The 27,911-nt window shown below is 59.7% G+C and overlaps 4 protein-coding genes across 4 annotated transcripts, besides 1 other annotated feature; all 4 read right to left on the bottom strand.

Moving 5' to 3' along the window:
* Nucleotides 1–31: 31 nt before the first annotated feature.
* On the bottom strand, nt 32–8,425 carry LPMP_221520 (hypothetical protein; the record flags this gene model as incomplete). Its single annotated transcript, XM_010700851.1, has 1 exon — nt 32–8,425. One exon carries the CDS (start codon nt 8,423–8,425, stop codon nt 32–34), a length of 8,394 nt encoding a protein of 2,797 aa, XP_010699153.1.
* Nucleotides 8,426–9,519: 1,094 nt separating this feature from the next.
* Nucleotides 9,520–10,236: a repeat region.
* A 74-nt stretch (nt 10,237–10,310) lies between these two features.
* Nucleotides 10,311–12,737, bottom strand: LPMP_221510 (hypothetical protein; the record flags this gene model as incomplete). The annotated part of the gene is made up of 1 exon (XM_010700850.1): nt 10,311–12,737. One exon carries the CDS (start codon nt 12,735–12,737, stop codon nt 10,311–10,313), a length of 2,427 nt encoding a protein of 808 aa, XP_010699152.1.
* A 4,333-nt stretch (nt 12,738–17,070) lies between these two features.
* On the bottom strand, nt 17,071–19,494 carry LPMP_221500 (ser/thr protein phosphatase, putative; the record flags this gene model as incomplete). Its single annotated transcript, XM_010700849.1, has 1 exon — nt 17,071–19,494. One exon carries the CDS (start codon nt 19,492–19,494, stop codon nt 17,071–17,073), a length of 2,424 nt encoding a protein of 807 aa, XP_010699151.1.
* Nucleotides 19,495–22,798: 3,304 nt separating this feature from the next.
* On the bottom strand, nt 22,799–27,427 carry LPMP_221490 (hypothetical protein; the record flags this gene model as incomplete). The annotated part of the gene is made up of 1 exon (XM_010700848.1): nt 22,799–27,427. One exon carries the CDS (start codon nt 27,425–27,427, stop codon nt 22,799–22,801), a length of 4,629 nt encoding a protein of 1,542 aa, XP_010699150.1.
* Between the last annotated feature and the right edge of the window lie 484 nt (nt 27,428–27,911).

The raw sequence follows: 27,911 nt of genomic DNA, 5'->3' as shown, positions 1-27,911 counted from the left end.
CTTAAGTCACAGACAGCACATTACCAAAGTCTCAGTTGGGTGGCAGGAATTGGTGGCCAAATTTGCCCAGCACGCGGAAGGTCCACTGCATGTCGTCCGTGTCCACCACGAGTGTGCCCTCGATTTGAGGAATGCGGGAGGAGGGATGTGCGGAGATCTGCAGGTTGGTGGCAGTGGCGGCCCCTCGCTGGCCACACACAAACGGAAGCAGCACCCCGTGCGCGGGTGATACGGCAAAGTCATTTGAGCTGTCAGCTGTGAAGTACGCAAAGAAGCTGGAGCGGTAAGGAAACACGTTGTACAAGTCAAACGAGACCGAGGTGCTCTCCTTGTAGTCACCATAGAGCACGATAGTGTCGTCGACGGGCGCCGGGGTAGACTCCAGCTGCACTCGGTACTGCCACACGCCGCACTCCGCACCGCGCAGCACCACCCACCCTGACCCGACGAGTGGCCGCAACGGGGTAAACTTGAGGTTTAGCTCAAACCCGTCAGGGTACGGGCTCGGCATCGTCACACTGCATGACACGCTCGCTGCCGCGGCCACCGCGTAGGACTGCTGAGGGTCCGCCTCGAAGACCACGGAGAAGTCAGCGGCGAGACCCGGCGTCAGCCCTGGTGCGTGGACGTAGACCGTGTCGTCGCACTGCATGCGAGAAGCACAGCGCAAACGCAGAGCCGGCTGCGTCTGTCGGTACACGCAGTAGCCCTCGATCGGGTAGGTCCATGTGACGTCACAGGTCTTGTCGCTGCGCCGCACCGCCGGACGAACCTCCACAACAGCGTCATGGCGCTTCACCAGAGAGGGTGTGAACGCCACAACAAGCGACGCGGAGGCACCGGCCGCCACCACACCGTTCGGCACTGTGCGTAGCGCGAAGGCCGCTGTGTCTCCGCTCAGCTGCACCTCTACCCCGGTGTTGCACTTCAGAACATTCGTGAAGGGCAGCAAAATGGTTGCCGTCGTCCCGACGTCGCAAGTGCACGTTAGCGGCTCTGCTGCCAAGGGAGCTGTACCCGTACCAACACACTTGTAGCGCCAGCAACCCAGTTCGGGATTGCGCAGTGTCACCAGGGCCGTTTGCTCGACACCGACACAGCGTGGCGTGAAGAGAAGGTCGACAACGCTCTCCGAGTGTGCCGGTAGCACCACCCGTGGCGGACGTACTCCAAAGCACGCCGCGTCCGTCGACTCCACCGTCAGGACTGAGGTCACGTCACTCCGGTTGGGCAGGTTCACCTGCATTACCTGTGACTGGCCAATGGGGGTTGGTGGGAAAGGCAGGGGCTCCGGCTCCGTCTCCGTCACCGTCATGTGCAGCTCGTACCAAAACTCACCAGCGGCCTCGCTAACCAGAGAAAGTCTCCCCGTCGACTCGCCGGTTTGAGTCGGCACAAAGAGGAGACTGTAGGTGGCGGCAGCTTTGGGAGCCAGCTGAAAGGTATTCGCGCCGTACAGCCCTGCGCCGTACCGGTGCACTTTGAACATCAGCGCGGTATCGAGTGGGTTTGTCACGGAGACGTTCGCCACCATCAACGCCCGAACGTTGGTGCGGAGTTCAATGAGGCCTTCCTTCTCCGGTGGGGCCACGTGCAGCTGCACCGCGTACCAAACATACCGCCCATTCGAAGCGGTAAAGGTGACATGGCCTGAGTAGTCGCCACCAATGTTAGGGGTGGCTTCCAAGGCAAAGCGGCGGCTCGACGCTCGTGGGATGACAAGCGACGACGACTCACCCTCGCAACACATCAAGTCAGTCTTCACAAAGTACGTCGTGTCCTGACTGCAAATGTTCGGCACCATCATCTCCAATGTCTCGTGGTCGCGTGCCCGGCAGTTCAGCGTCAGGATGCCCTCCGACAGCGGCGCCCCTGCGGTGCCCACGAGAGTGTAAGTGTGCATCTGCCCAGTGATACCATTTAGCAGCACGAGCGTCGCCGTTTCCTCTTCGCTGATCCACGAAGGGGCATACTTGATCGTGTACTCCTTCGACCGTCCACTCGGCACGCGAACATCGTGCGGCCCACTGAACTGGGCGGAGCCCTCAAACGTAGCGGCGAATAGCCAGTCCTCCGCGGCGCTGTGGTTGCATAGGGTGATCTGCTGCAAGATGATCTGGCGCGCCGGGCACGCAAACTGCAGAGTTCTCCGGTCGCCTCTCGGCACGCACTCGCCGACAACCAGCAGCAGTCGCACATCGGCCTCCGACATCAACAGCACATAGGTGCGGTACACCCCAACACACTGTGGTTTGAATGTGAAGGTCACCGGCCACGTCGCTGCTGGAGTGGTGGGTGCGAGACACGAGCCCTCGCTGGTCGCGAAGAAAGGGTTGGGGCCCTCCATGCGCTCATTCACAAAGTGCACGACATAGCGAGCCCCGCTAAGCAGACGACTGAGGTCGGTGCGCTGGGTATTGTGTGCGCGATCCTCGTACAACTTCACACAGCGCTCAAGCGACGGGTTGCTGCTCTTGACGTCGAGTATAGATGTGCAGCTCTCCCCAAGCTCCACACGCAGCTCCAGGTTGGAGTCGACTGGCTTGGGCCACCCGCTCGTCGCCTCCACCGCCCACGTGAACTCGCCCTCCCACTCTTCCCAGAAGGTCAGCAGCAGACGATACACGCCACGTGAGAGGGGCGCGAACGAGAAGGGCAGGCGGGTCGGCTCACCGCGGCGCAGCGAGAGAACCTCTGTGGCAACGGTGAAAGGGGCGTCGTGGTTGTGCCGCCAGAAGGACGCGTCGTCACTATCTAGCCACGGCGCGGCAACCTCGGGTGTCGCGCCGGCGTCCGTCTTCTGCGTCGCAGTCGGCAGACGCGTCTGCGCCACTCGCAGACTCACCACGCAATCAACGGAGAAGGGGTTCGTGATATGCAGCTCCGACTGAAGGCACTCGTACTGCGGTGTCTCCATGTACACCGTCTGCAGTGGCTCCATTGTTGGTGTGGCCTTGAGTTGAAACACAAATGGTACTCGCTCCGCCGGCGGCACCTGCGAGGAGCAGTCAACCAGCAAACACTGCCCAGTCACCGGTCGCCGCGTACGTGGAATAATAGACAGTGTCAACTCCGCCGAGCTGCGCGGAGCCACAGTCAGCTTGTCGGTGTTTGCACGGAACAGTGGAGCATCTGGCAGAAGAACGCAGTATTCGTGCGGCTGAGAGGACGTGTTTTCGACGGTGACTGTCTCCGTCAGCGCGGTAAGAGCGCGGCCATGAAAGCTCACGGGCACAGTGTTGATGAACTTTGGAAGATACACGAAGAGGTGAGTAAGGAGAAGCACCACCTGCGTTGGCGGCGCCGCCACGAAGGCGTCGGCGAGCGGAAGTCCTGGAATCCTCAAGGTGTGCAGAAGGTCCAGGAGCACGGCAGCATGCGCCTCGCAGCTCTGCTGTTCAGCAGAGACGATGGCCTCGCGCACCTGCCGCCCAAGGAATGGCACGTACGTTAGCACAACAATGATGAGTGCCTGTCCATCACGCAGGTCTTCGAAGCACCGCGGCAAGGCCGCTGACAGACGGTTGTGAAGGTCTGCGTTGTCACCGTTCGCGAAGGTCTCGACGCAGGCGGTCACCCAACGCAGGAGTAGCGACTCTTCTTCACTGTATATGTTGCTTCGGCTCAGCGAACGCTGTGACAACGACGAGGACAACCACCCGAGCAGAGCTGGCGGCGCCGAGGTAGCCGACGTCACGCGCACTTGCGACACGTAGAAAAGTCGTAGACACTCTCGCATCACGGCCACCCACAAGGCCGTCGCGCGACGCTCAAATACCAACTCCAAGTCCTCATCCTCAGCGACGCCAGAAAGCCTCTCCAGCGCGGACGAGGAGTGCGCGGCCGTGTGCTCGAGAAAGGCATCGAAGGGAAGCAGAAACGGCAGCTCCACATCCCTCAGGCATCCACCACAGGAGCGCACGTACTGGATGAGAGTGTGAAGGGTGCGCAGTTCCTTTGGTATTGTGCTCGCCGAGGAGGAAAGGGGAGTGTTGGCCACCTCCAACGCCCGCTGTCGTCGCGTTCCACCGTGTGCCGTTACTGTCCCCTTGCGACTGCGGATCGTCGCTGTCGCAGCAGGCCCAGCGTTGCCCCCCTTTCCCACCCGCGTAGAGGCGGTCAAGGAAGACTCCAGTGCCTCGGCACGCCGAGGTCGCTTGCCGGTGAATTGATACGTCATGTCGCCGGCAATCCCACCGCGAGTCGTTTGAAGTGCCTCCACCAAATTCTGCACAGGAGTGCGGCACACGAAGGCGTTCCACCACGCCGTCAGCCACGCTCGCTCCGCCTCCCAATCGATGCTCTCCTCGACCGCGTCCACCAGGTCGTGAGAACACCCATGCGTACCATCCATGGCAGACGGCAAGGTGCACACCATCGGTAACTTCGCCATGAGGACGGATTCGTGGTCGCTAGCCCAGCACTGTAGCACGTACGAGGCATCATCGCCCTCGTCGGCGGCGCCAGCCGTGATAGTGGTGGGTGTAACAAGGCTCATGTAAGACACGAAAGCCTCGGTGGAGATGATTGAGTTCACGGCGCTGCCGCTGATGGCAATGTCGATGCAGCCGCCGGCGTCCGTGTGCAGGCGGATGGCGGAGCGCACCGAAATCGGCGCGGGGCTGCAGAAGGTAAAAGTGACGGGGAGGGTGGACCGCAGCGCGGCACCCATGGAGTGGCCATCAGGGAACGACACCTGCAGAGGCGGGTCGCAGGAACCGAGATACTCCACGCGCACGGCGTCGTATCCCTCGTTGTGGAGCAGCACCGTCGTCTCCACCGCAACACCAAGCGGCACAGCTGGGAACACCAGAGAGGTACGGTCGCTGCGCACGCGCGGGTCGGTTGCAGAGGCACTGATCGCGCAGCGAGCGCACGGCGCCCCGGTAGGGCTCTCTGCTCCTTCCGTCTTCAGTAGCACGTAAGTCTGCACCTGCTCAGCGCTCATAGGCAGATACGTGATGGTGACGGCGTGCTCCTCGCCCACACCCAGGACGCCGCGGTGCGGCTCCACCAAGAAGCTTGGAGTGCTGTCCTCCATCTCCAGCCGCCACACGACCGGTCTCCGCTCCGGCAGGGACGGCGGCATACTCAGATCCCCGTGTCGGACGAAGACCACTTGCGGTGGTGGGCGCTGGCCAACTACGACGCCGGGGAATGATACCGTCGTGGCGCTCAGCACAACCGGCGGCGCCAGCGCGGTGGCTTCCAGAGTGAACGGCGGTAGCGGATGCACATCGTCTGCCCCAAGCTGATGCCACCGAACAGAGCAGTGCTGTGTCGCAGCAGCACGCAGAGGGTTGAATGAAAGGTGCAGTGTGTACTCCGCCAACGGCGGCACCACGACAGTTGCAGCGGCGACACCAAACGACAACTTTCGGTCCGCCACACTGAGAGAGCGCAGAGACCGCATGCGCGGCATCAGACGCGAGCGCTGCGCCTCACCCATGGCTGAAAGTGAGAGCCTGCTCTCCAGAATGTCCTGCTGCCCTTCTTCCTCCAGCACAGCCGAGTCCAACGAGTAGTACGTGCACGCTTCTAGGTTCACCCGCACGGCGGCAGCCACGTCGCCGCCATTCCGCAGCGTCACCGAGCGCGACTGCGGGCAACCGACATAGACGTGGCCAAAGTCTAGGTGCGTCTCACCCTGCTCCTTGCCATCCAGTTCCACAGAAAGCGACGGGGCCACAACAGTCGCCTCTACACGTGCCACCAGCGGACGCCGCATGCCAGCAACATTGCACTCTACCAGATGAACCACCGCACCTGCCACTGCATGCCGCACTCGCACCGTGAGTTCCTCTGTCTCACCAGCACAGACGCGTCCCTGCGAGGGCGACACCGACAGCCACGCGGGCAACGCGCCAACGGAGAAGTACGCGTTCGTACTGCCTTTGTTGGTGATGGGGAGCACTGCCAGAGCGGGTACCCCAGCTGCGATGCGCCCCAAGGCCACTACGCCGGACACGGCAGCCGCTTCCTTGAAACCAGGAGCCACGGGAAGCGACGTGAAAGTCGCAGATGTGCCCCACACGCACTTCGCCGGCGCCACGCTGCCAGTCAGCAGCAGCACCTTGTCCTCAGTCGCCCCCACCACCTCCAGACGAGCCTCGCACGAAGCCTTCGATGTGCCGGGAGCGGGGAGGAAGTAGAACGTTGCACTGCGTTGCTCACCGGCGTTCAGTAACCCCATCTGCGGCTCCACCTCGAACTCGCATGACGGCGACGAGAGATACCAGCGATACGCCGCGGCGCAGTTTCCCTTGTTCGTGAGCGCCACCTGCGCCGTGCACACAGGCTCCTCAGCCTGTCCCGTGAGCGACAGCAGCACCTGTGTCTGCGAGAGGGTCACCTCTACTGGAACTACGTCAGCCAGCACCGAGAAGCGCATGTAATGCTGCTGGTTCACAGTGACGCGCATTACCTGCTGGAAGGACTGTATCGCGCCGAAGCGGAGGTGCACATCGAACTGCGCCATACGCCGAGCCGGCACAACCTGACTGACGGGTTCCACCGTCACAGGCCCTTCCGCTTCGGTGGGTACGCTAACCTGAATGCTTGCATTGGTCCCGTTGTACACGAAGAGCGACGCTACCGCATCCGCGTGGATGGTGACGCGTCCAAAGTCCAGCGACTTGGACGGCAGTACAACGTTAAGCACCTCCATCGGCGTCAACTCGCGCTTGCAATCACGCCGCTCCTGCGATGTTGTCGGGGTGACGTGGAAACGCCGCTTTGCCAGTGAATACACATCGAACACGGGTGGTGCGACGTGGCCACTGCGGCAACTCCGCATCGCCGTATCCTCCGCTATCAGCACCACCGCGGGCACCTGTCTGGGGAGTGAGGGTGGGGTCAGCCCCTCGGCTGGGATCATACCGAGATCCACTGCCACCGGCACCGCAACCTCGTCTTCCGCGCCTGAAGAGCGCGCGGTCGCCGGAGCCGCGGCGCCTTCGCGGTACAGAGGGGTGCCCCGCAGCTCCACGGTGCACGTCACCGTATTGTTGGCGGTGAGCGTGAGCACCTCGACATACGGCTCGAGGCGACGCGGGCGAAACGCCAAGCGCAGCGTGGCGCTTCCACCACCGGCCACTACGCCGCGCGCCGGCGTGACGGAGAAATGCGGAGGGCACTTCAGTGCGTAACGCATGGGAAGGTGGGCCACGCCGTTCGTGACCGTGAGGGTCGATTCCCTCAACCCCTTCAGAACGCAGGTGCCAAAGTCGATGACAGAGGTAGAGAGGCGGACAAGGGTCTCGCACGACGTGCCCACCATCCGGAAGGTTTGCGTCTGCTCCGTCTCAACAAACAGCAAGGAGAAGAGGGCCTCGTACTTGCGAACCTCGGCGGTCTCAGTAAGCGCATTGCTCGGAGTGGCGCTCCAGCCGGTGCGACGCACCTTCAGCTGGGGTGTAAACAGCGCAGTAACGGTAAGGCGTCCCTGCGGCGGTAGCCGCCCTTGGGTGGGGACGAAGCGAAAAGGCATGACTCCGCCTTCAGAGATGTCGTGCGCGGAGCGGATCGCAAAGCTGATCGCCTGCGACCCGCCATTCACAACCTCCAGCGGATGGCTCGCCTTGTTGCCGGCAAACGTCTCTGCGAACTCTACCGAGACCACTTCCTTGTGTGTCTGCGGATCGAAAAGACGACTCCGACAGTCCACCACCTCCGCAGTCACCTCCAAGAGATGTGGCAGGCGCTGCCCGTTCATTTCCACTGGGATGTGCCACGTGTACAGACCAGGCGGCAGCGGCTTCAGCTCCAGCGTGACATACGTGCGGCTCTCTGCCGGCACCGTAACATCCGTGCTGCTCAGTGCTACCCCGCACGTCACATCGCAACCCTTCTCCTCTTTCTCGTCCAGCACAAACGTAACCGCTGCGTCCTTTCGACCTCGATTCACTAGCGTCAGCGTGCGCATAGGGCACACAAGTTGCTGCTCCACCTTGCCAAAGCTCACTGTTGAAGGAAACTCTATTAGCGGCACGCGGCACGCCGTCAACGGCACCTCGACGCACCCACCGTCGCTGCTGAGGATCACCAGCACATCCGCATAGTCCTTCGGTGCATGGGTAGTGAACTCAACCTCCACAGTATGTGCCAGTCCAGGTGCCACACGCACCGAAGCACCGTTGACGAGTCGGAAAGTGCCGGGGTGCCGCGCCGGCTTCACAAAGCGCAGCGTCAGTATTTCACCGGTGCGGTTGCGCACCTCGAGCGGCATCACATACGCGGTATCTACATCGTAATTAGTGAACTCCGCTGCCGGCGGTGTCACCTCCATCCTCGGCTTTGGCGGTGACGCAGCGGCAGGTCTGTTCAATGAGGCAGGGAGAAATGATTGGAGAGACTTCTTCGTGTCGCTGATGCCGCGAGCGCCTCGCGATGGGTCGCGCTGCATGTGGACCGAAAAGGCCGGCATGAGGGCCCGCGTTTCTTCACAATGGTCCCCCTGCGCGAAGGCCTTCTTGACTCTCCACCACTTCGGCGCTCGCGAGAGTCCTACAAGTCCGAGTGAAAGAGGGAGCGGCAGAAAGCTTTTGATGGCGGCACTGATGGAGGGTGATGGCAAGGAAATACCTGCAAAAGCGAGAGGAAGAAAGTGGAAGATGAAGATGTGCTCCCTCCGCGTCTGCGGACGAATGAACTCGAGGTGACAGCGAAGTGGCGGCACAGCACAGCTTCTTTTCTGATACTGTTGTGTAGCAATAGCCGCCGCCTCTCTTTTCTCTGCAAAGTCTGAGCCGCGCTAGTGAGGACCGCACAAGCACGCAAAATATCGCAGCGTGCCAGTGCGTTGTCCAGCAGGCACGTGCAAGAGCACACGAGGCCGAAAAACGAACGAAGACGACAGAACGCGAGAAACGACAAAGCGGTCAAGACAAAGATGGGGGAGGGCATGAAGGGAAAGGAGTCCTGCAAGGTGAAGACGATAAGGCGACAGGGGGGAAGACCATGAGTGTAACGCGTCTTCATGTCACGTAGGGGGGAAGAAAGAGAGGCTGAGGATGCGCTGCGCGACCTTGCTGCTCTGCTACTTTCGAGAAGAACAGGTGAAAACCCCCCAAAGAGAGCAGTGATAGTCTGTGAGGGTCTGCCAACATGCGCCTCTATCACCCCACTGTCCCACCCCTCCCATCGATGTCACAGCGGTGTCTCTGAGATGTGTGCTGTACACGTGGTGGTTGGGTCGCTGCCAAGTCCGCCTTGACAACATACGCATACACACACACATACACACACGGGAGGATTTCCTATGCTCCTTTTTGGCTGTTTAAGCTGCGCATACACGCATTCATCAGCTGCTCCAGGTTGTGCGTGGCCATGTCAAGCTGCACTGCACGACGTGACCGCTCTCCCGTGTGCATGCGGCGGTAGGCAATGCACGGATAAACACACATAACGTCAGCCGGTGCACGAGGCGCGGAGAAAGTGAGAGAGATGCGCGCGTCATCCGACGGAAGACACCATCGTTAGTCGTCACGTTAGAAGAGAGTTATGTTTCTTTTTCAGCTAGTCCTTTCACCTCGACCAAGACGGCAAAGATACGCATGCAACCACAGCCCACCTATACCGCTGACGCACCGCGGCTAACGCCTGGCTGTTTAGGACGAAGCGCCCTGATGTCGAATTCGACCAGACAGCTGATGGGCTCTTCTCGTCCCTCCTTCCGATGCGCACTGCATGATCGGCGCCAGACAGACCTAAGTAAACCCCTCGCCTCCATCCACGCGAGCAGCGGCCAGAGTCCAGTTCGAGGGCGGGGTCGGCAGTGTCTGTCGTGCGGGTAGGAGGGGGAAGTCCAGGGGCATGCTGAAGGAGGTCAAGGAGGAAGCTGGCGAGCTGCAGGTCAGGGCCCTCTGAGTTACTGTGACCGGCCTGTATGCCATACTTCCCCCCAAGTAGCCTCAAGCCGCCGCATCCCATAATATGGCATGATAGCTCTCCACATCGGAGTCTGAAGAACTCGATAATGCAATGAAGGGTACTGTAGCCATGCCTCCGGCATCTGTCCCTCGTTCGTCCACCTGGTCAGATGTAGGAGATGCCGCACACCTCGCACACGTGAATTTTAGGGCTGATTGGTGTAGATCCCCTCGCGCCTTTTCTGTCCATTACTCGTGCTCTACTGACCTCTCCATGTCGTGCTTGGGATGCGGTACACCATGCCAGCTGTGCATAATACTGCTTGCGCACAGCGCTCGCAGCTCCGCAGCGCGGGATCGACATCAGCTAGAACAGAGGCCAAAGGAGGGAGTTTGGATGGCGCACTTCAGTAAATGTACCAACGGCGGCAGCGGTGGTAGTCAGATGGACCTCTTGGGCTGCCGCGACACCTGCATGGGGTGGATTTGCACCTGCCGCGATGTGTCGATGAAATGAGCCTCGCCGTCGCGAAGAGCCGCCTCCTTCGTCAAGGTGTGCGGAGAGCCAACGTGTGCAGACATGACACCCAGAGAGGAGGAGGTAGTGAGAGACCATTCAACGTAGGAACGGATAAGACTGATGCACTCGGCGATGACCACCTCGCACATCCGCTCTTCCTCCCCATACGACTGAGTCGCCCCAACGTGACGCTTACGAGTGCCGCCGTAGATGAGAGAGACCGCCCTCGCAGCCACAGTGAACAATAGGCGGGTTGCGCCAAGAGCCCCATTCGCCAGGGCAGCCTTCGCGGCCCCACAGACATCCGCGACGTAGCGCTTCTTCTCCAATTCTGACGTGAAAGGGCCACCGCCACCAGTCGAGGCAAAAAAAGTTGTCGAGGCGGTGTCAAAGGCGGGGAGTCGCCGCAGACCGCCATGTTGCAGCGTCGGCTTGTCGGCTAGAGTAGATGCGATGGCAAGGAGCAGACCTTCGGGCGCCACCTCTACTGACGATCGACGTCGAAAGCGCAGCAGTTCCAGTACGGTGTAGGGATGCAGTGACAGCGCCACGGTGGCGTAGCGAATACATGCCAGAGCGTGCTGATGTCGGTCTGCGTCAAATCGCGCATTGATTCTGCTCAGTATATCGTGCGTGAATGTCATGCCGGAGGTGGCGCTGCCGCTTTCGTGAACGTAAACGGCGTCGCGCACGATGTAGGAGAAAATTGGCGCGTCCCCACTAACGTACTGCAGCACGGCGTCCTTGATGTGTGCGCTGCGTGGTAGAGAGGCGGCAGTCGTTGCGGTGAACGCAGCCGGCTGCAACGGTGTTGACGGTGTGGGCGCAGACAGCGAGAATCGCTCGCTCGCCGCAGCCTTAGTCGTGATGGCTTCCGCTGCTGGTGGCTCCTTTTGCACTCTTCGCTCCTGCTCCCGGGACAAGTCGCCAGCTGCTGCGGTGATTGCGCGGCCAGCAGTGCCGGCACTCACAGTACCGGTGTGGCCGCTTTTCACGGCATACAATGTGCAGCCTGAGAGCACGAACACACCGCTTATACCTGCAGCCATCGCCACCCGCAGGCTTGCATTCGTGTCCGCCAGCACCACCTCATTCGGTGAGGCAGCTGTCACCTCCCGTAGAATGACCGAGGGACCAGTACTGGTGTCACACAGCCACACGTGTGCTCCATCACTGTCACTGCACATGTCACGGGAGGCCCCCACCACAGCAGCTGAGGCACCGCTCACCGACGCGGCAAGCTCCTCGGGCGACATCCACTTCGACATCTCACACCCCCTTGTGGGCTGAAGAAAAAAACCGGTGAGACGTGAGATCTTATCAACCTCGGAGAAGCATAGCATAATCATTTCCTGCCTACTCCACCGCACTGCCCACTTGCAGACCCGCATCGCAGCGGGATCGGGGACACCGGATGAAGAGAATAGCACACCGGACATCGCCGTGCGACGCACCACGACTGCAGACGTAGAGGAGGGGCACACGACTGTGGCCACAAACATGCGACCAAGTGTGAAGCACGCAACGCAAATAGTTTTCTCGGCAGTCGCGCAGCAGCACGAAGGCGAAGCTATGTCCACTACCACCGCCGGTTGGTTCACCCACTTCGGAAGCGCACAGGCGCCTATCTGTGTGGCTATGGTGGTCGCTGAAGGGGACGGGTCCAGCGAGTAGAAGAGCACCCGCTTGAGCGTACGCACGGCAAGAACCGACTGGTAGAAGATGTGCATGCTGATAATGTTATCCGCCAAGCCAGAGATGATCTCGATGGCAGCGGTGTCAGGCGATGTCGCTGCAGTTCCACAGGCCTCGCCGGCTGGTTCAGCAAACACAACATTGGATTGCCCCTTGCGCATGCACCAAACAGTGCGCACGCCAGCAACAGGCACGCCAAGAGGCAGCCATGGCACAAAATGGTCCGCCTCGCATGGGGATGTGCAGGTTGCCTCGTCGACCCTGGTGTCACCTCTGTGCTGGACGAGATACGCCGTCTTGCTATCACAGGCCGCCACAACGTCTCTGCAGATGTACAGCAGGCGTGTCCAACTCGCCGCCGGCAGCGTGGCGATGACTGCCATGAGTAGTGCAGAAACGCCGTCAGAGGTGCGGAGAAAAGACGTCAGTGCCGCTTCTGGGGTGGGGATAGGTGGTGAGTTGAGAGGGAAGGGACCACCACGCAGAAGATTAGGAAACAGAAAAGTGAGGAGAAGAATACAAGGAGAACCAAGTGCGGGTGAGTGTGGCTCTCGGGTGCGGCCCAAGAACGCGTGTGAGTAGCCCAGGTAAGGGAAAGGGAGGTGAGCTGCAATAGCGGTTCGGTAGGCTGAAAAAGCACCAATGCAAGACATACAGACACACAACACAGGAATGAGATCAGCGCGTGGCGGTCGAGGGGCGAGAGAGAAGGTGGTGTAGTGAAACAGTGAAATACAGCAAGGGCGTACCGCATGTACGATCTGAATGGAGAAGCGTGAACTCTGAAAGACCAGCCACACAGAGCAGGTGCACGTGCACGTGAGAGACCGGGAAGGTGGTCGGAGATCGCAGAGGTGGTGCAGGAGAGGAAAAACACGCAAGCACTAGGTGTGTGTATGTGGGGGGGGGGGGTCATGAGCATAAGCTGGCAAGCGCCCTCCCTCCTCCCCTGCCTCTCTCGTGAGGTACACCTGTGGCGCGGAGAGAGGGGGTGAAAAATCGCATACACTTGGATTATCTACGTCGTTCTCCGTAGCCCCACCCCATCCACACTCTATGCACTGCTGTGCACCTTCCCAACCCCCTCGGAGGTACTTCGAGGCACACGTGCGGGGGGAGTGTACAGGGCTGAGAGCAAAAGCGTAGGTGAGAAAAAGGGAAGAAGGGGGATCTGAAGCCGCTCGTTCACATCATACATGCAGACTGCACCCACACACACCCACACACACCCACACACACCCACACACACCCACACACACCCACACACACCCACACACACACACACACACGCACACACACGTATATAGATATAGATATACATGTGAGCACGCCATTGCAGGAAAGGCGAGAGAGAGTCGCGTATGCGTGCGGCTATGCACGTTGGTTGTTTTGGTACGTAGTAAAGGAGGCTCCTGAGGGGGGGGGGGGGGAAGAGAGCGTCAAGTCGAACACACACGCACAGAAGGACAGAGAGATGAGATGAGATGAGAGACTCCGACGTTCGGCAAACACAGATGAGGGAGAGAGAGGAAGGAGCGAAGGAAAGTAAAGCGCAGAGCACGCGGAGAAAAAAAAAGAGAAAAAACAGAATCGACTTAAAGGAGGGGAGGGTCGGACCAGTGAATGGCGTGAGCTCACACACACACACACACACATACAGGGGCGAGAGAAGGAAAAGCGTGTAGCAGAGGGTGAAGAGGAGCGGACACACGGTGATGGTGATCGAAGAGATCGAAGCACAGTGTGAGGAGGAGGAAGGGGAAAAACGAAGAGAGAGCAGGGCGGCATGCCCTCATACACGCAGAGACAGATGTGTGCGTGTGCATTCCCTTCGCTCACCTCGGCCCTTTTCCACCGACACTAACGCCCGCACAGCAGCCGCATTGCCTCATTCTCCTCTCAGAGCCCTTCCCTCCTTCCCCACTCCTCCCGCCACCCCCCCCCCGCCCCACTCTCTTTGGGCTTTATTTAACGGGCTTTGCGTTTTGCTCGTGCAGTGACGGCGATGATCGCGGGTATTGGCACAGTGAGAGAAAAGCTCTGAGACATGCAAATCACGTGTAGCCAAGTGGGTCCCGCGCCTAGCGGCTGAAGCGAGAGCATGCGTGTGAGTGCAGAGAGCATGCAGACCGGTTGCACATTGGCCATCAGGTCTACTCGAAAAGCACAACAATGCAAAAGAGAAAATTGCCCTCTCCCATGTGGGAGATCCCTCCTTCCCATTGGTGCCACCCCACTTGTGTTCTGGCGCAGCTGGTTGGCCTCGCCTCCACCGTCACACACTCTCCCTGCCCGCCTCTTGCCGTTGCCCGTCACCGATGCACAGAACACGCGGTTTGCGTGCTCATGGCACGCCTCCGCAATGCACCTGAGTGACCTAAAGTGGAAAGACTCAGGAGGAGAAAGGAGAGAAAGCTTGAGGTAACGGGGTAACGAAGTAAAAAGGCGAGTACGTGGCACAGCCCTCATGTGTGGCCTGTCATCAGTCATTCGGCATACACGCACTGTGTTCACGCACGCGCAGCCCTCATACACGGCGAAAGAGCGCCTCGCCTACGCCTACTTATTGAGGCTCGCGCGCAGGTGTGTGTGCTCCCACCCTTTTCTCCCCTCTTGTCAGAGAGGCGCCCAGCACGCACGCATGCACACAGCGAGAGGAAGAGAGAGAGGTGCCTTAAAGAGGCATGTTGTATAGCCACCAAAGCCAATCACCCACGTACCTGCACGTACACAGACTCAGACGTACAGGGAGGGAAAGGGGAGAGGTGTGCGCTAGGTATAGAGGGAGGGGAAAGGAGAGAGGAGGAGAGGGGGGAGGGAGGTTCTCACACGCACACGAGATAAAGACAACAAAATATGCAAAGGTAGATGTAGAGAGAGATGGTGAAAATGGAATACATCCCTCACACACACAGAGAGAGAGAGAGAGAAGTGTAAAAGGGCAGAAACAGAACGAAGAAAGCCAACAGAGGGAAGACGAGAGAGGAAGAGGGCGAGAGAAGGAGTGGGAGAATGAGGGTATGATGAAAAAGAGACGGAAGTGGCACAGATACACAGAAAGCGCGCGCGCGAAACCATCACCACAGTCACACCGGCCCACCCATGGGCGAGCGTGGGTGTTTGTGGCTGCCTTATGGCTCGTGCTCAAGTGAGAATAGGAAGAAATGGTGTACACGTACACGCATACAAGCACCGATTCGCTCACCACAGAGAAAGAACGAGAGGCACGAAGAGAGAGGAATCAGCACCAGTGCACCAGACCACAGAGACACAGACACTCAAGAAAAAGAAGAGAGAAGATGCAAACATTGTCTATCAGTGCGCACTCACAAACGTCTATGACGTCGAGGCATGCATACGCGCGTGTCGTTGTCTTTCTACTCCTCAGCTCGCCATCGCTTCTATGGTAAAAAACCCAACCGAATCGCCATACACTGATCCCTCCCTCTCACACCTGCCTGTGCGCCCTCGCTACTGTATGTTGTTCGTACGTGTTGCGCGGATCTGTGAGCGTCTGTGTAGGCGGGCAGTGTCGGCAGCGCGCTGCATTCATCGATAGTGTCTCCCCTCCCCCTCCTCGGCCATGGGCACGCGAGAGAGGGTAACACGAGAATGAGCGCGCCGCACCCGCCTCGGCAAATCGTATCGCGGAGAGGGGAACAGAGCAAGGCGATAGAAAGCGGCAAGCGGAATGGAGGGTGAAAGCTACCCGGCAAGCGTAGAAAGAGAAAGAAGAGAAAATGGGACAAGCCGAAGGAAGTGGTGAGCGGGAGAGGATGACGAGAGAGAGAGAGAGAGAGAGATTACGATCCACGATAGCGCATGCGCCAACCTCCTCCTCCCTTTGACCAATCTCCCATCCCCTCTTTCCCGAGCCCCTCCCCCCCCTCTTCTCGCGCTACCATGCTCTTTAAGTGGCTAAGTGCACAGCGTTGGCTTCCCTTGCTTCAGTACTACGTGGTGCATCCTCGAATAGAAAATAGGTAGAAAAAATGCACGCCTCCACACACTCCCCCTCTCTCTTTTCCTCCACTCGACCACAGACCGACAAGAGGAAACGTGGGCGCGTCTATGCACAAGCGAGAGAGAAAGGAAAAAGAACCCTTTCAGTAGCAACTACTACGGCGAGTCACCCGGAGAAGACGGTGATGACACAAGACGTCGATGGTGATCGTGCTTGGGGGCTGGAGCACACACGCACACAAAGAAAAGAGAGAGGAGCAAGTCTCGTTCCGTTATTGAGGAAAGCACAAAGACACACACGAGAAAATCAGGGCGAAGGGCAGTGAAAGAAAAGCGTCGGTGGCAGTGCCGTGACGCATCTAAGCTGCTTTCGCGCATACACCATAATAGGGGGAGACAGGGTGGAAAGGGTGGAGAGGGACGTGCTGGCGGTGGTGGGGAGAAGGGGGAATGCGGTGCGGAAGAGGGACGCTGAGGTTGGGATAAAGGCCGCGGAGTGGGGAAAAAAAGGAAAGGAAGTAACGAATGCCTGCGAGAATGCAGCAAGGGCGTCATTTTCTGAGCTAAAGCGGCAAACGAACAGTAAAAATCCCACGCATCCGGGAAAGAGCGGCGAACTCCGTTATGAGCCACGGTGCAACCGGGCACACGCATATGCCGCTCACCGCTTACCCTTGCGCCCCCCTCCCTCTCCGCCGACACACCATTGCGTCTCTCCGTGCCTCACCTTTCTGTGGGTTCCCTTCTGTTCTTTACGTTGGCGACAAGACAATGTTTAAATACACTCACGCACAGGTGCGCATGCGTATGCACGAGCAGAGAGAAAAAGGGGGACGCGGTGTTCTTACTGAGAGTGTAAGAAGGGAGGGTGGTGGCAGTAAAGAGAAACGGGAATCACACCACCCTCCATGATAGCGCCGTCCGCCGCAATGCGCAAGTATACACAGACGCAGACGCTCATGCGCAAAGATGGCGCGGGAGATGACTGGCATCCAGCAGGTGGTGCATCGCGGAGATCATCATTTACACTACCACCAGCGTCTCCGCGCATTTCACGATCCGCTTGGACCATGCAGGGCTCTCCCTCTCCCTCTCGAGAAACTTCTTCAGCTCCGGCTGCAGCTTTCTCCCCACCGCCTCCATTTCCTCACACACATCGAAGGCGAGCTGCAGCGTTGCCTCTACCTCTGCAAGTGTCGCTGCGTTGTCTTTAGGCATCTCCGCCGCCGCAACAAGGATGAGGCGAGTGAGGGGCTCCCAGAAGGCCTCCTGTGAAACTTTATCAGCGCTTTCCGCCCCCAGCATCGCATCGATCTCTTGATCGTACAAGGGCATCGCGAGCAGCACCGCAATCGCGGAAAGCTCGCGCGTGGCAGAGAGGGCCAGCAGCGTCGCACGCTGCACCTCGCGCGTGTTGACGGTGGTCGTCTCCATGAGTCGATCATTGATGGCGCACGTCGGTGTGCTGATACGTACAGGAGGCGTGGAAGCGGGCGTCATCAGCGTGTTGGTACTGGTGACCGTTGCCGTGATGTTCGACGCCTTCACAGTGGGAGCAGTGGACGCACCGGCGGTGCCGCTTTCCTCACCCTCCTTGTAGTCCAGCGGTGCTGCCAGGAACACCGGACGAGAGTCGACGCTGCCGTTCATCATGGCCGGCGTGGCGCGAGAGGTGGGTCGAATAATGAGCTTCCCGAGGTCCATGTCCTCCTGCTCGTAAATGTCGGAGCGCGGCGGGGGCAGACCCTTCGTCTCATTCTCCAACTTGGGCAGCCCAGGCACGGAGAAAAACTCGCCTGCAGGGCTGCCTCGACCATACACGACACAAGTCAACGGGTCGCCGTAGACACAGCCGGTGTCGATCCCACAGGCGTGCGCGTGCGCCTGGAAGCCTGAGTAGGCGTCATGGCCGAAGATGACCGTCTCAGGTCCTCTCCACAGCTTCGCCCACGGCGCCCCCTCCACCCCCTTGGTGATTGCCTTGAACATCCCCGGCTTGTTCGGCACCATCTCCAGTCGGCGCAGGTGCATCACCTCCTCAACATTTTGGTTCTCCAAGGCGTATTGGAGGTTGAGCCCGGCGTGCACAAGGAGGACGTTGTAGCGAGGAATGCGTACGATATGAGGCAGACCGCGCAGGTAGTACTCACAGTCCTTTGGCAGCTTCTGGGCCAGTCGCTTTACCGGGTCGCGGAGGTCGTCGGGGGTGAAGGGGCGACGCCGCATACGTGCGCAACACCGCAGCAGGGTGTAGTCGTGGTTGCCCAACACCCCGTACGCACCAAGGCGCTGACAAGTGCGTACCACACCGATTGAGTCGGGCCCTTTGTTCACATAATCACCAATGATGAGGAGACAGTCCTTTCCTTTCACGTACTTTACCTTCTCCACCAGCTGCTCCAGCTGATCCACGCATCCGTGCACGTCGCCAACGATGATGTACCGTCCCTCGCGCGGAATCTCCGGGGCCACACGGATAATGGGCTTGGCGGCGTCCAGGTTGTCGATCGCTCCGAAGGCATCTACCAGAAACTTGTTGGTCGGGTCCGTCGACTCCCTCTGTCCCTTGGCCGGGGAGGACGCCTGGTGTGCAGAGCGCACGTTACTCGAAGCTGCCGCAGGGGCGGGCGACACGGACGATGACGACGACGCTGCAGTTCCGGCCGCGGCTGCCTTCTCCTTGCGGACATCTGTCGCCTTGCCATTCTTTGACTCCTCGATAACAATAGCTCTCTTCAGCACCGCTATCGATTCAACCAGCGGCGGCGGTGGCCGAGAAACACCGGCAGCCTTGGTGAAGAACTCCATCACCTTCGGATTGAGCGACTCAGCCGCAGTGGGGGTGATCACGGCTGCGGTGGTCTTGGTAGACGCGGTTATGGCGACCTCCACGGAGCGTGGCTTTGGCACGGCGACAGTCGATTCCGATGCCGCAGGGGCAAACACTGTACTTGCCGCTGTCGGCATCGAAGTGCGGGTCGGGTCGACAGCGCCTTTGCTGGGCAACAGAGATGGGGTGTGACCTATTTGTGCGGCGAGCGACGAGAGAATGCTCGCGTCACCATCGTCGCGGTTGCCACCAGAAGATGACCTGCCTGCAGCGGCTGCGCTGCTCGCCAAGGACCCTTTATTCTGAGCGAGGAGTCGGTTGATCTTGTCGGTGACGCCTGAGGTCGGTGACTCAAACTCCTCCGAGTTTACGCATGGCGCGCGATTGCCACGGCGCTGCTGTTTCCCGCGCACCTCGTTAACTGGATCGGTCGAGTCACTCGCCAGTGCCGACGCAGGAGAGTTGGAAGGACTCGTGGCAGTGGGGGTTGAACAGGAGCTAAAGTTAGAGAGCACGGGAAGGGTGTTGCCGCTGCTGAGGCGGTTGCCAACGACAGTGCCGTCGCTGAGACGCAGCCCGCTCAGCTGGCTCAGTAGATTACGGCCCTTGTCCTCCATGCTGAGCAGCACAAACGGTACGTAAGAACAAGTGAGAAAGGAAAGACGCGTCGTGGGGGAGGAAAGCGTATGGGAAGGTGGTGGCAAAAGGGGGACACACGGTTACAGGATCCGAATCAGGTGCAAAGGGGGGAGCGAGGGAAAGGACACGTTGATCAACGCGGAAGAGAGCAACAAGTGAGAAGCGAAGGAACAGAGTAGCGTCCGCCACTTAAGAGCGACACACACACGCACGCACACACATGCAAATATGCGTACGGTCGGTGCAGACGTGAAAGGGGGGGGGCAACGTGTGTAGGCGAGTACAAGTGAAGAGAAGGAGGGGGCGGAAGAAGAGCTGGGGGTGAAGGAGGGGTGGAGAGCAACAATACTAGCACAAGTGACGGACAGGCAAACAAAGAGAGACGACAAAGAGCACACAAGTTAGCAAACACACACACACACACACATACACACAACACACGATCAGCGGGCAGCCTCACACGAAAGCAGCGGGGGAGGGGGAGGGGGGGGGGAAGAGCCGAACAAGAGAGAAATATGAACAAGCGAGAGACAGGAGAAGGAGATTGGCGCAGACTCCACAACAACAATGCCGAGGGGAGAGAGAGAGACGAGGAAACGAAGAGGTGATATGGTTACTTGGGTAGAGGGAGACAGCAGATCCCCCTCACACACGCACACACACAGCGAGGGAGAGAGAGAGCGAGGGGTGGGGTGGGGAGAAGTGAGAGAGCGCCTATAGAGAGCAAAAAGGAATAAGAAGGGCGCACACGCTCAAACACAACGTGCAACAAGACACAGGAGAGGGTCGGTGGCTCAATCGACAGCCACGGTACCTACTACTACACTATAGCAGCAGCAGTAGTTGCGGGGTACTGCTATAAACCCGGTAACAAGAAAAAACGAGAAGAACAGCAAGACAGAACACAGACAGTAAGGGAGAGGGAAAGAGGAGAGAGACCCAGACACACGTGCACACACACACACACACACATGCACACACAAATGGGAGTGAGTAGGATACTGAGGATGGTACTGTTGGAGGGAGAGAGGGAGGGGGAGGGAAAGACCTCTTATTGCTGTGGCCCTTCTGCACGTGCACACACACACACACACACAGACCTGATGGAGAGAGCGAGAGCGAGAGGGAGCGAGATGTGAAGAAGTACACCGCTGCTACTACTGCTGCTAAAACTGGCCCGGCTCTCACTTCTGCGTGTGCGCGTCCTGCCTGCGCTTCGGCGTACAGTCGCTTCTATGGAGACTATCGTGTCTTCACACGTACGCGCACGTACGCACGCGCAGCGCACACGCAAATGACCGCCACTACGGCTATAAAGAGGAAACAACACAAACAAAGAAAAGAAACGAAATGACGGTGGAGGAACGCGTGTGTGCAGTGCGGCGGCGTCGTTTGTCTCTGCCCGCCCGCTCGCTCACTCTTGCGCTTATTTGTGTGTCTGGTCGGCTGCGGGGACGCGCTGATGCGCGAGTGCGAAAGAGAGAGAGCGACGCTGTAGCCACTTTCCTCTTTCTCTTTTTCTCTGGTTGTTGTTGCTCGAGGGAGGGCACTGGCACCCTGTGCTCCTCTTAAACGAGGGAACAGTGGTGCGAAGGAAAGGGAAAAGAAAGGGTAGGCGCGCCACAGCGTAAAGAGAGTGGCTCAGAGAAAGCCCTGGTGGCGGTGCGAGTGAGAACGGGGAAGAGGTGGAGGGGGTAGGGCGGTGAGACGTGGTAACGGCAGTAGAAAGCTGAGGTGGGGAGAGGCTCAAATCAAGGTGTGGGTGGAGCTTCTAAAGGGGAAGGGGTGAACAAACAAACAAAACATGCGCGTGTTGATACTGAACAGATCCAGGGAGCGAGAGAGGCAGCGAAAAGGGCAAGGAGAGCAGAGAAAAGAGAGAGAGGGATGGGTGGGTGGATAGGCGGGAGGATGGGGGAGGGGGGAAATGGGCACTCAGGAAATATACATTGAAAAAGTGCGAGGAAGGAGAGGTGTAAGCCCCACGACGGTGCGGCTTGCGCGACTCCGAGCTCGTATTTCTATTTGTGTATGCCTGTGCAGTGCCGCGCAGGCTGTCGCCTTCCGCACATGAAATCTGTGCTCAGAGTGGAGGCAATGGGCAGTGAATGGGGTGAATGCGCCGACACAAGTGTGAGCTCAAGAGCACAAAGAGGAAGAGCAGGAGAATACAGCTGCAGTCGCAGATACCAATGAGCAGGGCATTAGAGACGAAAAAATAAATGAACAAGGCTGAGGGCCTCGGGTGAGCTGAAGGGAGTTTCCAGCCGCTCACCGGTACAACTCGTGTAGGAAGCACAAATATGTGCACACGCATGTACACGACAGCGTTTAGGTGCTACAGCAGGGAGCGCTCACGATGGGGACTTGGGCGGTTAACACCCGCCGTCTGTCGTCTAACGGCTTGGCGCCCGATTCAGTACGGCGAACGGGTACCTTCAGCGAGAGTGATAAGGGTAGGGAGGGAGACGAATGAGGGCATGTGGGCGTCTGTGATGGTGTGCAAGTGCAGGTGGGGGAGGGGAGGGGGGTAAGAGAGCGGTGGGCACGTCTTTACAGCTCCGGCCTGTGAGAAAGGCGGGGAAGGGGCATGAGGTTGTTGATGCCGCCCTTAGCTGAGGTGCGGGCGGACGAAGAAACACGCAGGGCACACATAAGGTGTAGGGCGGCGTGTCCATCGGTGGTCGGGGGGGCAGCGGTAGCGCTCTGAGTAGTGAGTGAGTGAACGAGAAGAGAGAGCAGAAAGGGAAAATGTGTGTGTTGGTGCGCAGAGAGTGGAGTAGCGGTAGGCTTGAGAGGGAAGGCAGCGTACTGAGCACCACATCATGAGACCCACCTACACAAATTCAGCACTGCAGCGAGTATGGTGCGCGGTGTGTGTGTGAGGGGGGGGGAAGAAGGATGTAACGTCGGCCGTCCGCCTTGACAGCAAAGCATTAGAGGACTTGCGTCCTGCTAGAGTGGAGGAGGATCTCGTGGCCGAAAGGGCGGCAGGCAAAGAAGTGTGACTCACAAAAGCAATACGATCTGAGTGGCAGTGATAAAATTGTCTGCTCGTTACCCACGCGAAAAGCGCCTGAGCAACGGACGCAAGGTGGAGGGAAGTGGAGGGCTGTGTGTGTGTGTGGGGGGGGGGGGGGGGCGAACTAGAGAGAGGAAGGGGAGAAAGGGGTGAATGGAAGAGAACGACTCTCACGCCGCACCAAACAGAGCTTGGAGGGCCCATCCTCCTCTCTCCTACGCCCTTTTCCCCTAACCCACGCCTCACACCAGCGAACATATTCACGAGAGGTTGAGAATCTCTGCGCAGTCATCCACTGTGTACGCGCCATTGTACTCCTCGGCTAGCAACGTCTGCACAACGTCATCAAGGGCGATGAACTTGCGGCGCGCCGCTGCCTCGTCGCTCGACTCCTTCCCTGTGATCCCTCCCCTGCCCCACCCCGCGCGCACCACCTCACGCAACATAAAGTACTCATTCACGGCGTCCACCATGATGCATGCCTGCTTCGACGCTCGCTGTATCCCCACTACCGGCTGCAGAGAGTGAACAACGTGGAAGGGACGCAGGTGGCAGGTGTGCTGCAGCCGTCCAGGAAGGGACGGGTGCACAGTGGCGGAGAGGTCGAGGGCGTAAGTGTCGGTGATGACCTGCTCCAGCCGCATCAGTGGATGCGCAATGCTGAACGGCAGCTCGCATGCGCTGTAGAGACCGCCATCGTGACACGGCAGCAGCAGCAGGCGTGCGGACCCGTCTTGGCGCTGACTGAGCGACTGCAGCGTGATGTGACGGCCATTGCACCCCAGTTGGCGGGGGAAGCGGCAGTGGATCGCGTCAGCGCGGCGAACTACACGCGCCTTCGTCGGCACGGACGGGAGACGCACCGCATGAGTGAGGAAGGATTGAGGCCAGTCTGCAGAACCGATGTAGGCATCTTCGCGGTTCACACGGAGTGCTGCTCGCGGCTTCGTGGGCGAGAAGGCGGGCATGAAAGAGGTGAACATCACCGACACGTCGCCCTCCACGTCCGTCCGTACACACCGGTCGTACAGAGACGCCTGCGCTATGACACACGCGCCCAAGGACGGCTCACGCGCCTCAACGCGCATCTTCCACGAAACCTTGCCATACTCCTTCAACAGCTTCGTCGTCGCTGCCGTGTAGGAGGGAGCGAGGGACTCGGTCGTGTCGTGTACGGGGTACACCTGCAGGTAAACGTTCGTCTCGCCTTGTGTGCACACTGTCACCACAGGGTAACACAGCACCACGGCACTGACACACTCCGGGGCCACTACGCAGTGCTGGAAGTACAGCGTGTGGCCCCGCAGGGCGAATAGGTGAGTCCCGTAACCGACGGCGACCGTCACCAACACTTCCGACATCCCCAGCTCGCCGCTGCCGTTCGCGTGCGACGGCACAAGTTCCACCGACCCGTCAATGAACACGTCCTCACCTTTCGCGTCTGGCGGAGCCGCCACATCCTCAAGCGTCACGCTAGAGACAACTCGCAGCGGGTTGCCGGTCACCACCTGCAGCTGCACGTCGCCAGAAGGGACATGAAGAGTGCACAAGAGAAACAGCGGCGCAACGTTGTGGTTAGCAGTGCGCGAGGGGGTTGGCACGGAGGCCATCCAGTGTGCGATGTGGTCGTACAGCACGACAGAGTCCAGCGTCAACAGCGTTGCCACGCGCACAGTTGTAAGTCGCGTTGTGAGCTCAGCCTCAGTCACCACCACACACAACATCAAGTCTCCATCTTCGCCATCTGGCGAGCTCACCACTCCGAGGAGCGTCCCACGCGTCGTCGCCGTCTGCGACAGCGTGACTTGATGAGTGCATATGTAGCGGGTGGGTGCAGCAAACACCAGCGCATAGGCACGGGTTCGGAGCGGTGCCTCACGGGCAGCCCGCAGATCGTGGCTAAAGAGGTGTCGGTCAAGGGCCAGCAGCGTCAGCTTGTCATGGTGTACTACTAGGAGGTCATAAGCTAGAGTTCCTGTGATAGTGCGGCGCTCGAGTAGAATCGCCTCGCGCCACAAAGACGTCCTCGCCTGTGCTGCGTCGAGCGGCTCGAGGACAGCACGCACAGTGTGTTCCAGTTGGGTGTGCCACGCCACGTCTGCCTCGTCCTCCTCTCGGTGCCGCCGCATTAGCGGTGGCGTTCGTCTGTCGGCCTCCTCGAGGGAGACGGCGAAGAAAAGCACGGCGCCATCTCGTGGCTGCAGTAGCGCCCCATCGAAGCCGTTCAGCTCATCACCGCCTCCGGCTCGCAGCAGCGGCACGGCTGCCGTTGCGGTGAGCGGGACGCCACTGCCGCCCCGCACGTTCTTTGCGGCCGCCCACGCATGCGGCTGCTCACGCATCCCTGCAGCCACCGCAGCTGCCGCCTCAGCCCCACAGCCGCTGAGCGGTGCCGCCGTTAAAATAGACACCTCCCCGCTGGTGTGAGTCGCCATCCAGCGCCCGTACGTCCCAGCACGCGGCAGGGACAGCAGTCGCTGCACCGGTGCGCCAGTGCCAAACATCGGATAAACCGTATAGGCCACCACACACCGCCACGACGTCTGTGGCGCGCACTCCAGCTGCGCCACCGTCACTCCACCCTCCCACCGTCCCATCACAACCTGCGCCGCCACACCATCACCGAGTGCCATCATCGTGACACACGACCATGGCCCACAGGTCACATCCGCGATGCGAAGAATGTCAACGCCGGACCGGGTCCCAACCCCAAGGAGCGCGCACGTGTCGTGCTTCGCAGTCACGACGATACCAATGCACACGAGGCCGAAGATGGGCAATTCCTCGATGGCCGCGTGCAAGAAGGCCCTCGGAAGCGTGTGCACAATGCCCCCGACACGCCAGCGGGTCGCCGTGCACTGCGCAAGCGTAGCGGTGCCGGCGCCAAACGCCAGCGTGGGCTCGTCCATCACGTATGCCCACCCGTTCGCCGCAGTGGCACGTATGCCGTCCTCCTCCACAAAAAACAGTTGTGAGGTGAACCTCGTGCTGGCCATGAGGTACACACCGGGGCCGACGCCGTCGCTGTCGCTCTCGCTGGCAGTGCTGCACCGCACACGTGCGACGTGCAGGGCATCCGTCACTCCAGCGAGAGTAGCCGTCCCGCACACATACAGAGGCACGCCAGGCTGAAGGTACCGCAGCACCCCCTTTGCAAAGCTTGCCACGAAACCGTGCGGAGCTTCGCAGATGTCGGTCATGGGGCCGTCGGCAGCCATGGCCGCCACTACTTGGCACATCACGAGGTCGACTACGTACACGTCTTGAACTCCATCAGAAAAGATAGCGTACCGGCCTGTACAGGGGTAAGCTGACGTGTCACCCCCAACGCTGCCGGGGCTGTTGAGGTGCGGGTCTGCGCCGATGAGGTCGTCAGCTGGCCGCATGTGTCGGCAGTAGAAGGACGGAGGCAGGCCAGATACTGATATCCTAGGCCACCCCATGTTGGTGCCCTCTCCACCTGCGCTCCATCTGGAGCGCAGCGCTGACACGGACAGCCTCGTCACGACGCCGTCGCTGAGCGCCACCCACACATCGTTGATCGCGTCACCGCTATGGGTGCACAAGAGAACCTGGCGCGGGTACGCCGTGTCATGCACGACTCCCTCCAGGACGAGGTGTGGCGCTGTCAACGGAGTATGGCGCCTCTGCAGGTGGTAGACCGCCGTGTAAGAATCGGTGCTCACCATCACAAGCAGCAGCCAATCCACCACCTGCTGCCCGCTTCGCCGTGGCGCAACCACAGCGATAGCCCTCTTGTGCGGAGAGGCATACTTGTCCTTGAGAGCGACAACCCTGGAGCCGAAGAGTGTCGGTGGAGCGTGGTGAACAGCGGTATTCCTTCCGGTGCCCCGCACGTTCGCAAAGCCTCCCAGGGGACTACCGCAGTACTGCGCCGGTGATGGCATCAGCGGTGACGATGTGGTGTAAGGCTCACGGCGCAGCCACACACCGCTCACACCACAGTAGTCGTTCGTCGGGGACGAGGGTGACACCGTGGCATACTTCGCAGCCGCGCCTTGCGTCTCTGTTTCTTTGTGCCGTGCCAGCTCCCCCACTGAGTGCCCCGCAATGAGGTCCTCGTCAGGTATGCTGGCAAAGGGGGAGCATGACTGCCAGAGCTGCTCAAGTCGCGCCTGATGATCGGTTTTGCTCTCACGTGGACGTCGGGTGGCCACACTGCAGCTCTGGGTGGGGTAGTGGAACCCGGTGCCGGCGTAGGCGCGCATGTAGTTGCCAGTGTACCAGCGACAGATGCGCAGCGTGTTCGCCGACAGGTTCCCCTTATCCCCTGGTGTGCAGGCTGGCGCCCATTTCAAGCAGAGAAGGAAGACATGCTTCTCGGAGAAGCGGATGAAGATGGTGTCCATCCCCTCGTTGACGCCCATCTCCGGCGCCGGAAGAAGTTCGCTCGCGTCTGGGCACCAAAGTCGTAATCGTCGCACCACGTACCAGTGATGCTCTTTGTGGTGCGACGGCGACGGTCTCCCGTCCGCTCCGTATACTCGACACGCGTCAGCAACGCTCGTACAGCTGGCGGGAGAATGAGCGAGGTTGGCCTGGTAACGCACCAGTAGGCACTCTTGGTCGCGCGTCCACACGGCAAAGCACTGGTTCGCCAGTGCCAGTAGCCCGGACACGCCACACCCAACGTTGAAGACGTGGCCGCGTGCGCAAAACTGAAACCTCAGTGGTGACGACGAGGGTGAAGCAGGACTGGTGATCTCGGAGATGGGTGCGAGGTCAAACACATGGATCGACTCCGCCATGGCCGCCAGAGCGACAGCTCTGTTGCCCCACGGCGCTGGCGTCGCCGCATTCGCTTCCAAATGCAGGACGCACACCGCGCTCACCGCAGTAGGCTCCACCAGCTTACGCACCGCCAGCATCGCTACAGCGTCAGGCAGCCTTCGTCTGTGTCTGTATGTCTGTGGGGGTGAGGGGTGCGTGACAGTGCACCTGCGGTCCCGCCGTTGTGGGTGTATGTGGAGGTTGGCGTGGCCGTGTGCTGTTGAAGAACAGAGAAGGGTGGAGCGGCGAGTACCGGTCGTGCACGCCGCTCACGATACGGGAGACGGTAGATAGACATCGACGGGGATGAGTGAGTAAAAAGAACACGATAGAAGCAGAGTGACGAAGTAAAGCACAGAAACGAGGAAGCAGAGGACAGATAGCAAGAGGGTACTTTCCTCCCTGCAATTCTCTCCCTCTCCTCCCACGCCCATCACACACATGAGAGTGTATACAGGGAGCGGTGCGCTTTTCCATATACGCACAGACACGCAACACTGTGCGCGTACGTGCACCAGCAACAGTGCTTTGAGAATATGTAAGGTGCGGGCGCGATATGAGATGGTGTTAACCTGAGCGGCA

This window comes from Leishmania panamensis, assembly GCF_000755165.1.
Source record: "Leishmania panamensis strain MHOM/PA/94/PSC-1 chromosome 22 sequence".
Lineage (NCBI taxonomy): Eukaryota > Euglenozoa > Kinetoplastea > Trypanosomatida > Trypanosomatidae > Leishmania > Leishmania panamensis.
The sequence above is the reverse complement of the archived record's forward strand: the minus strand, read 5'-3'. Positions and strand labels throughout refer to the sequence as shown.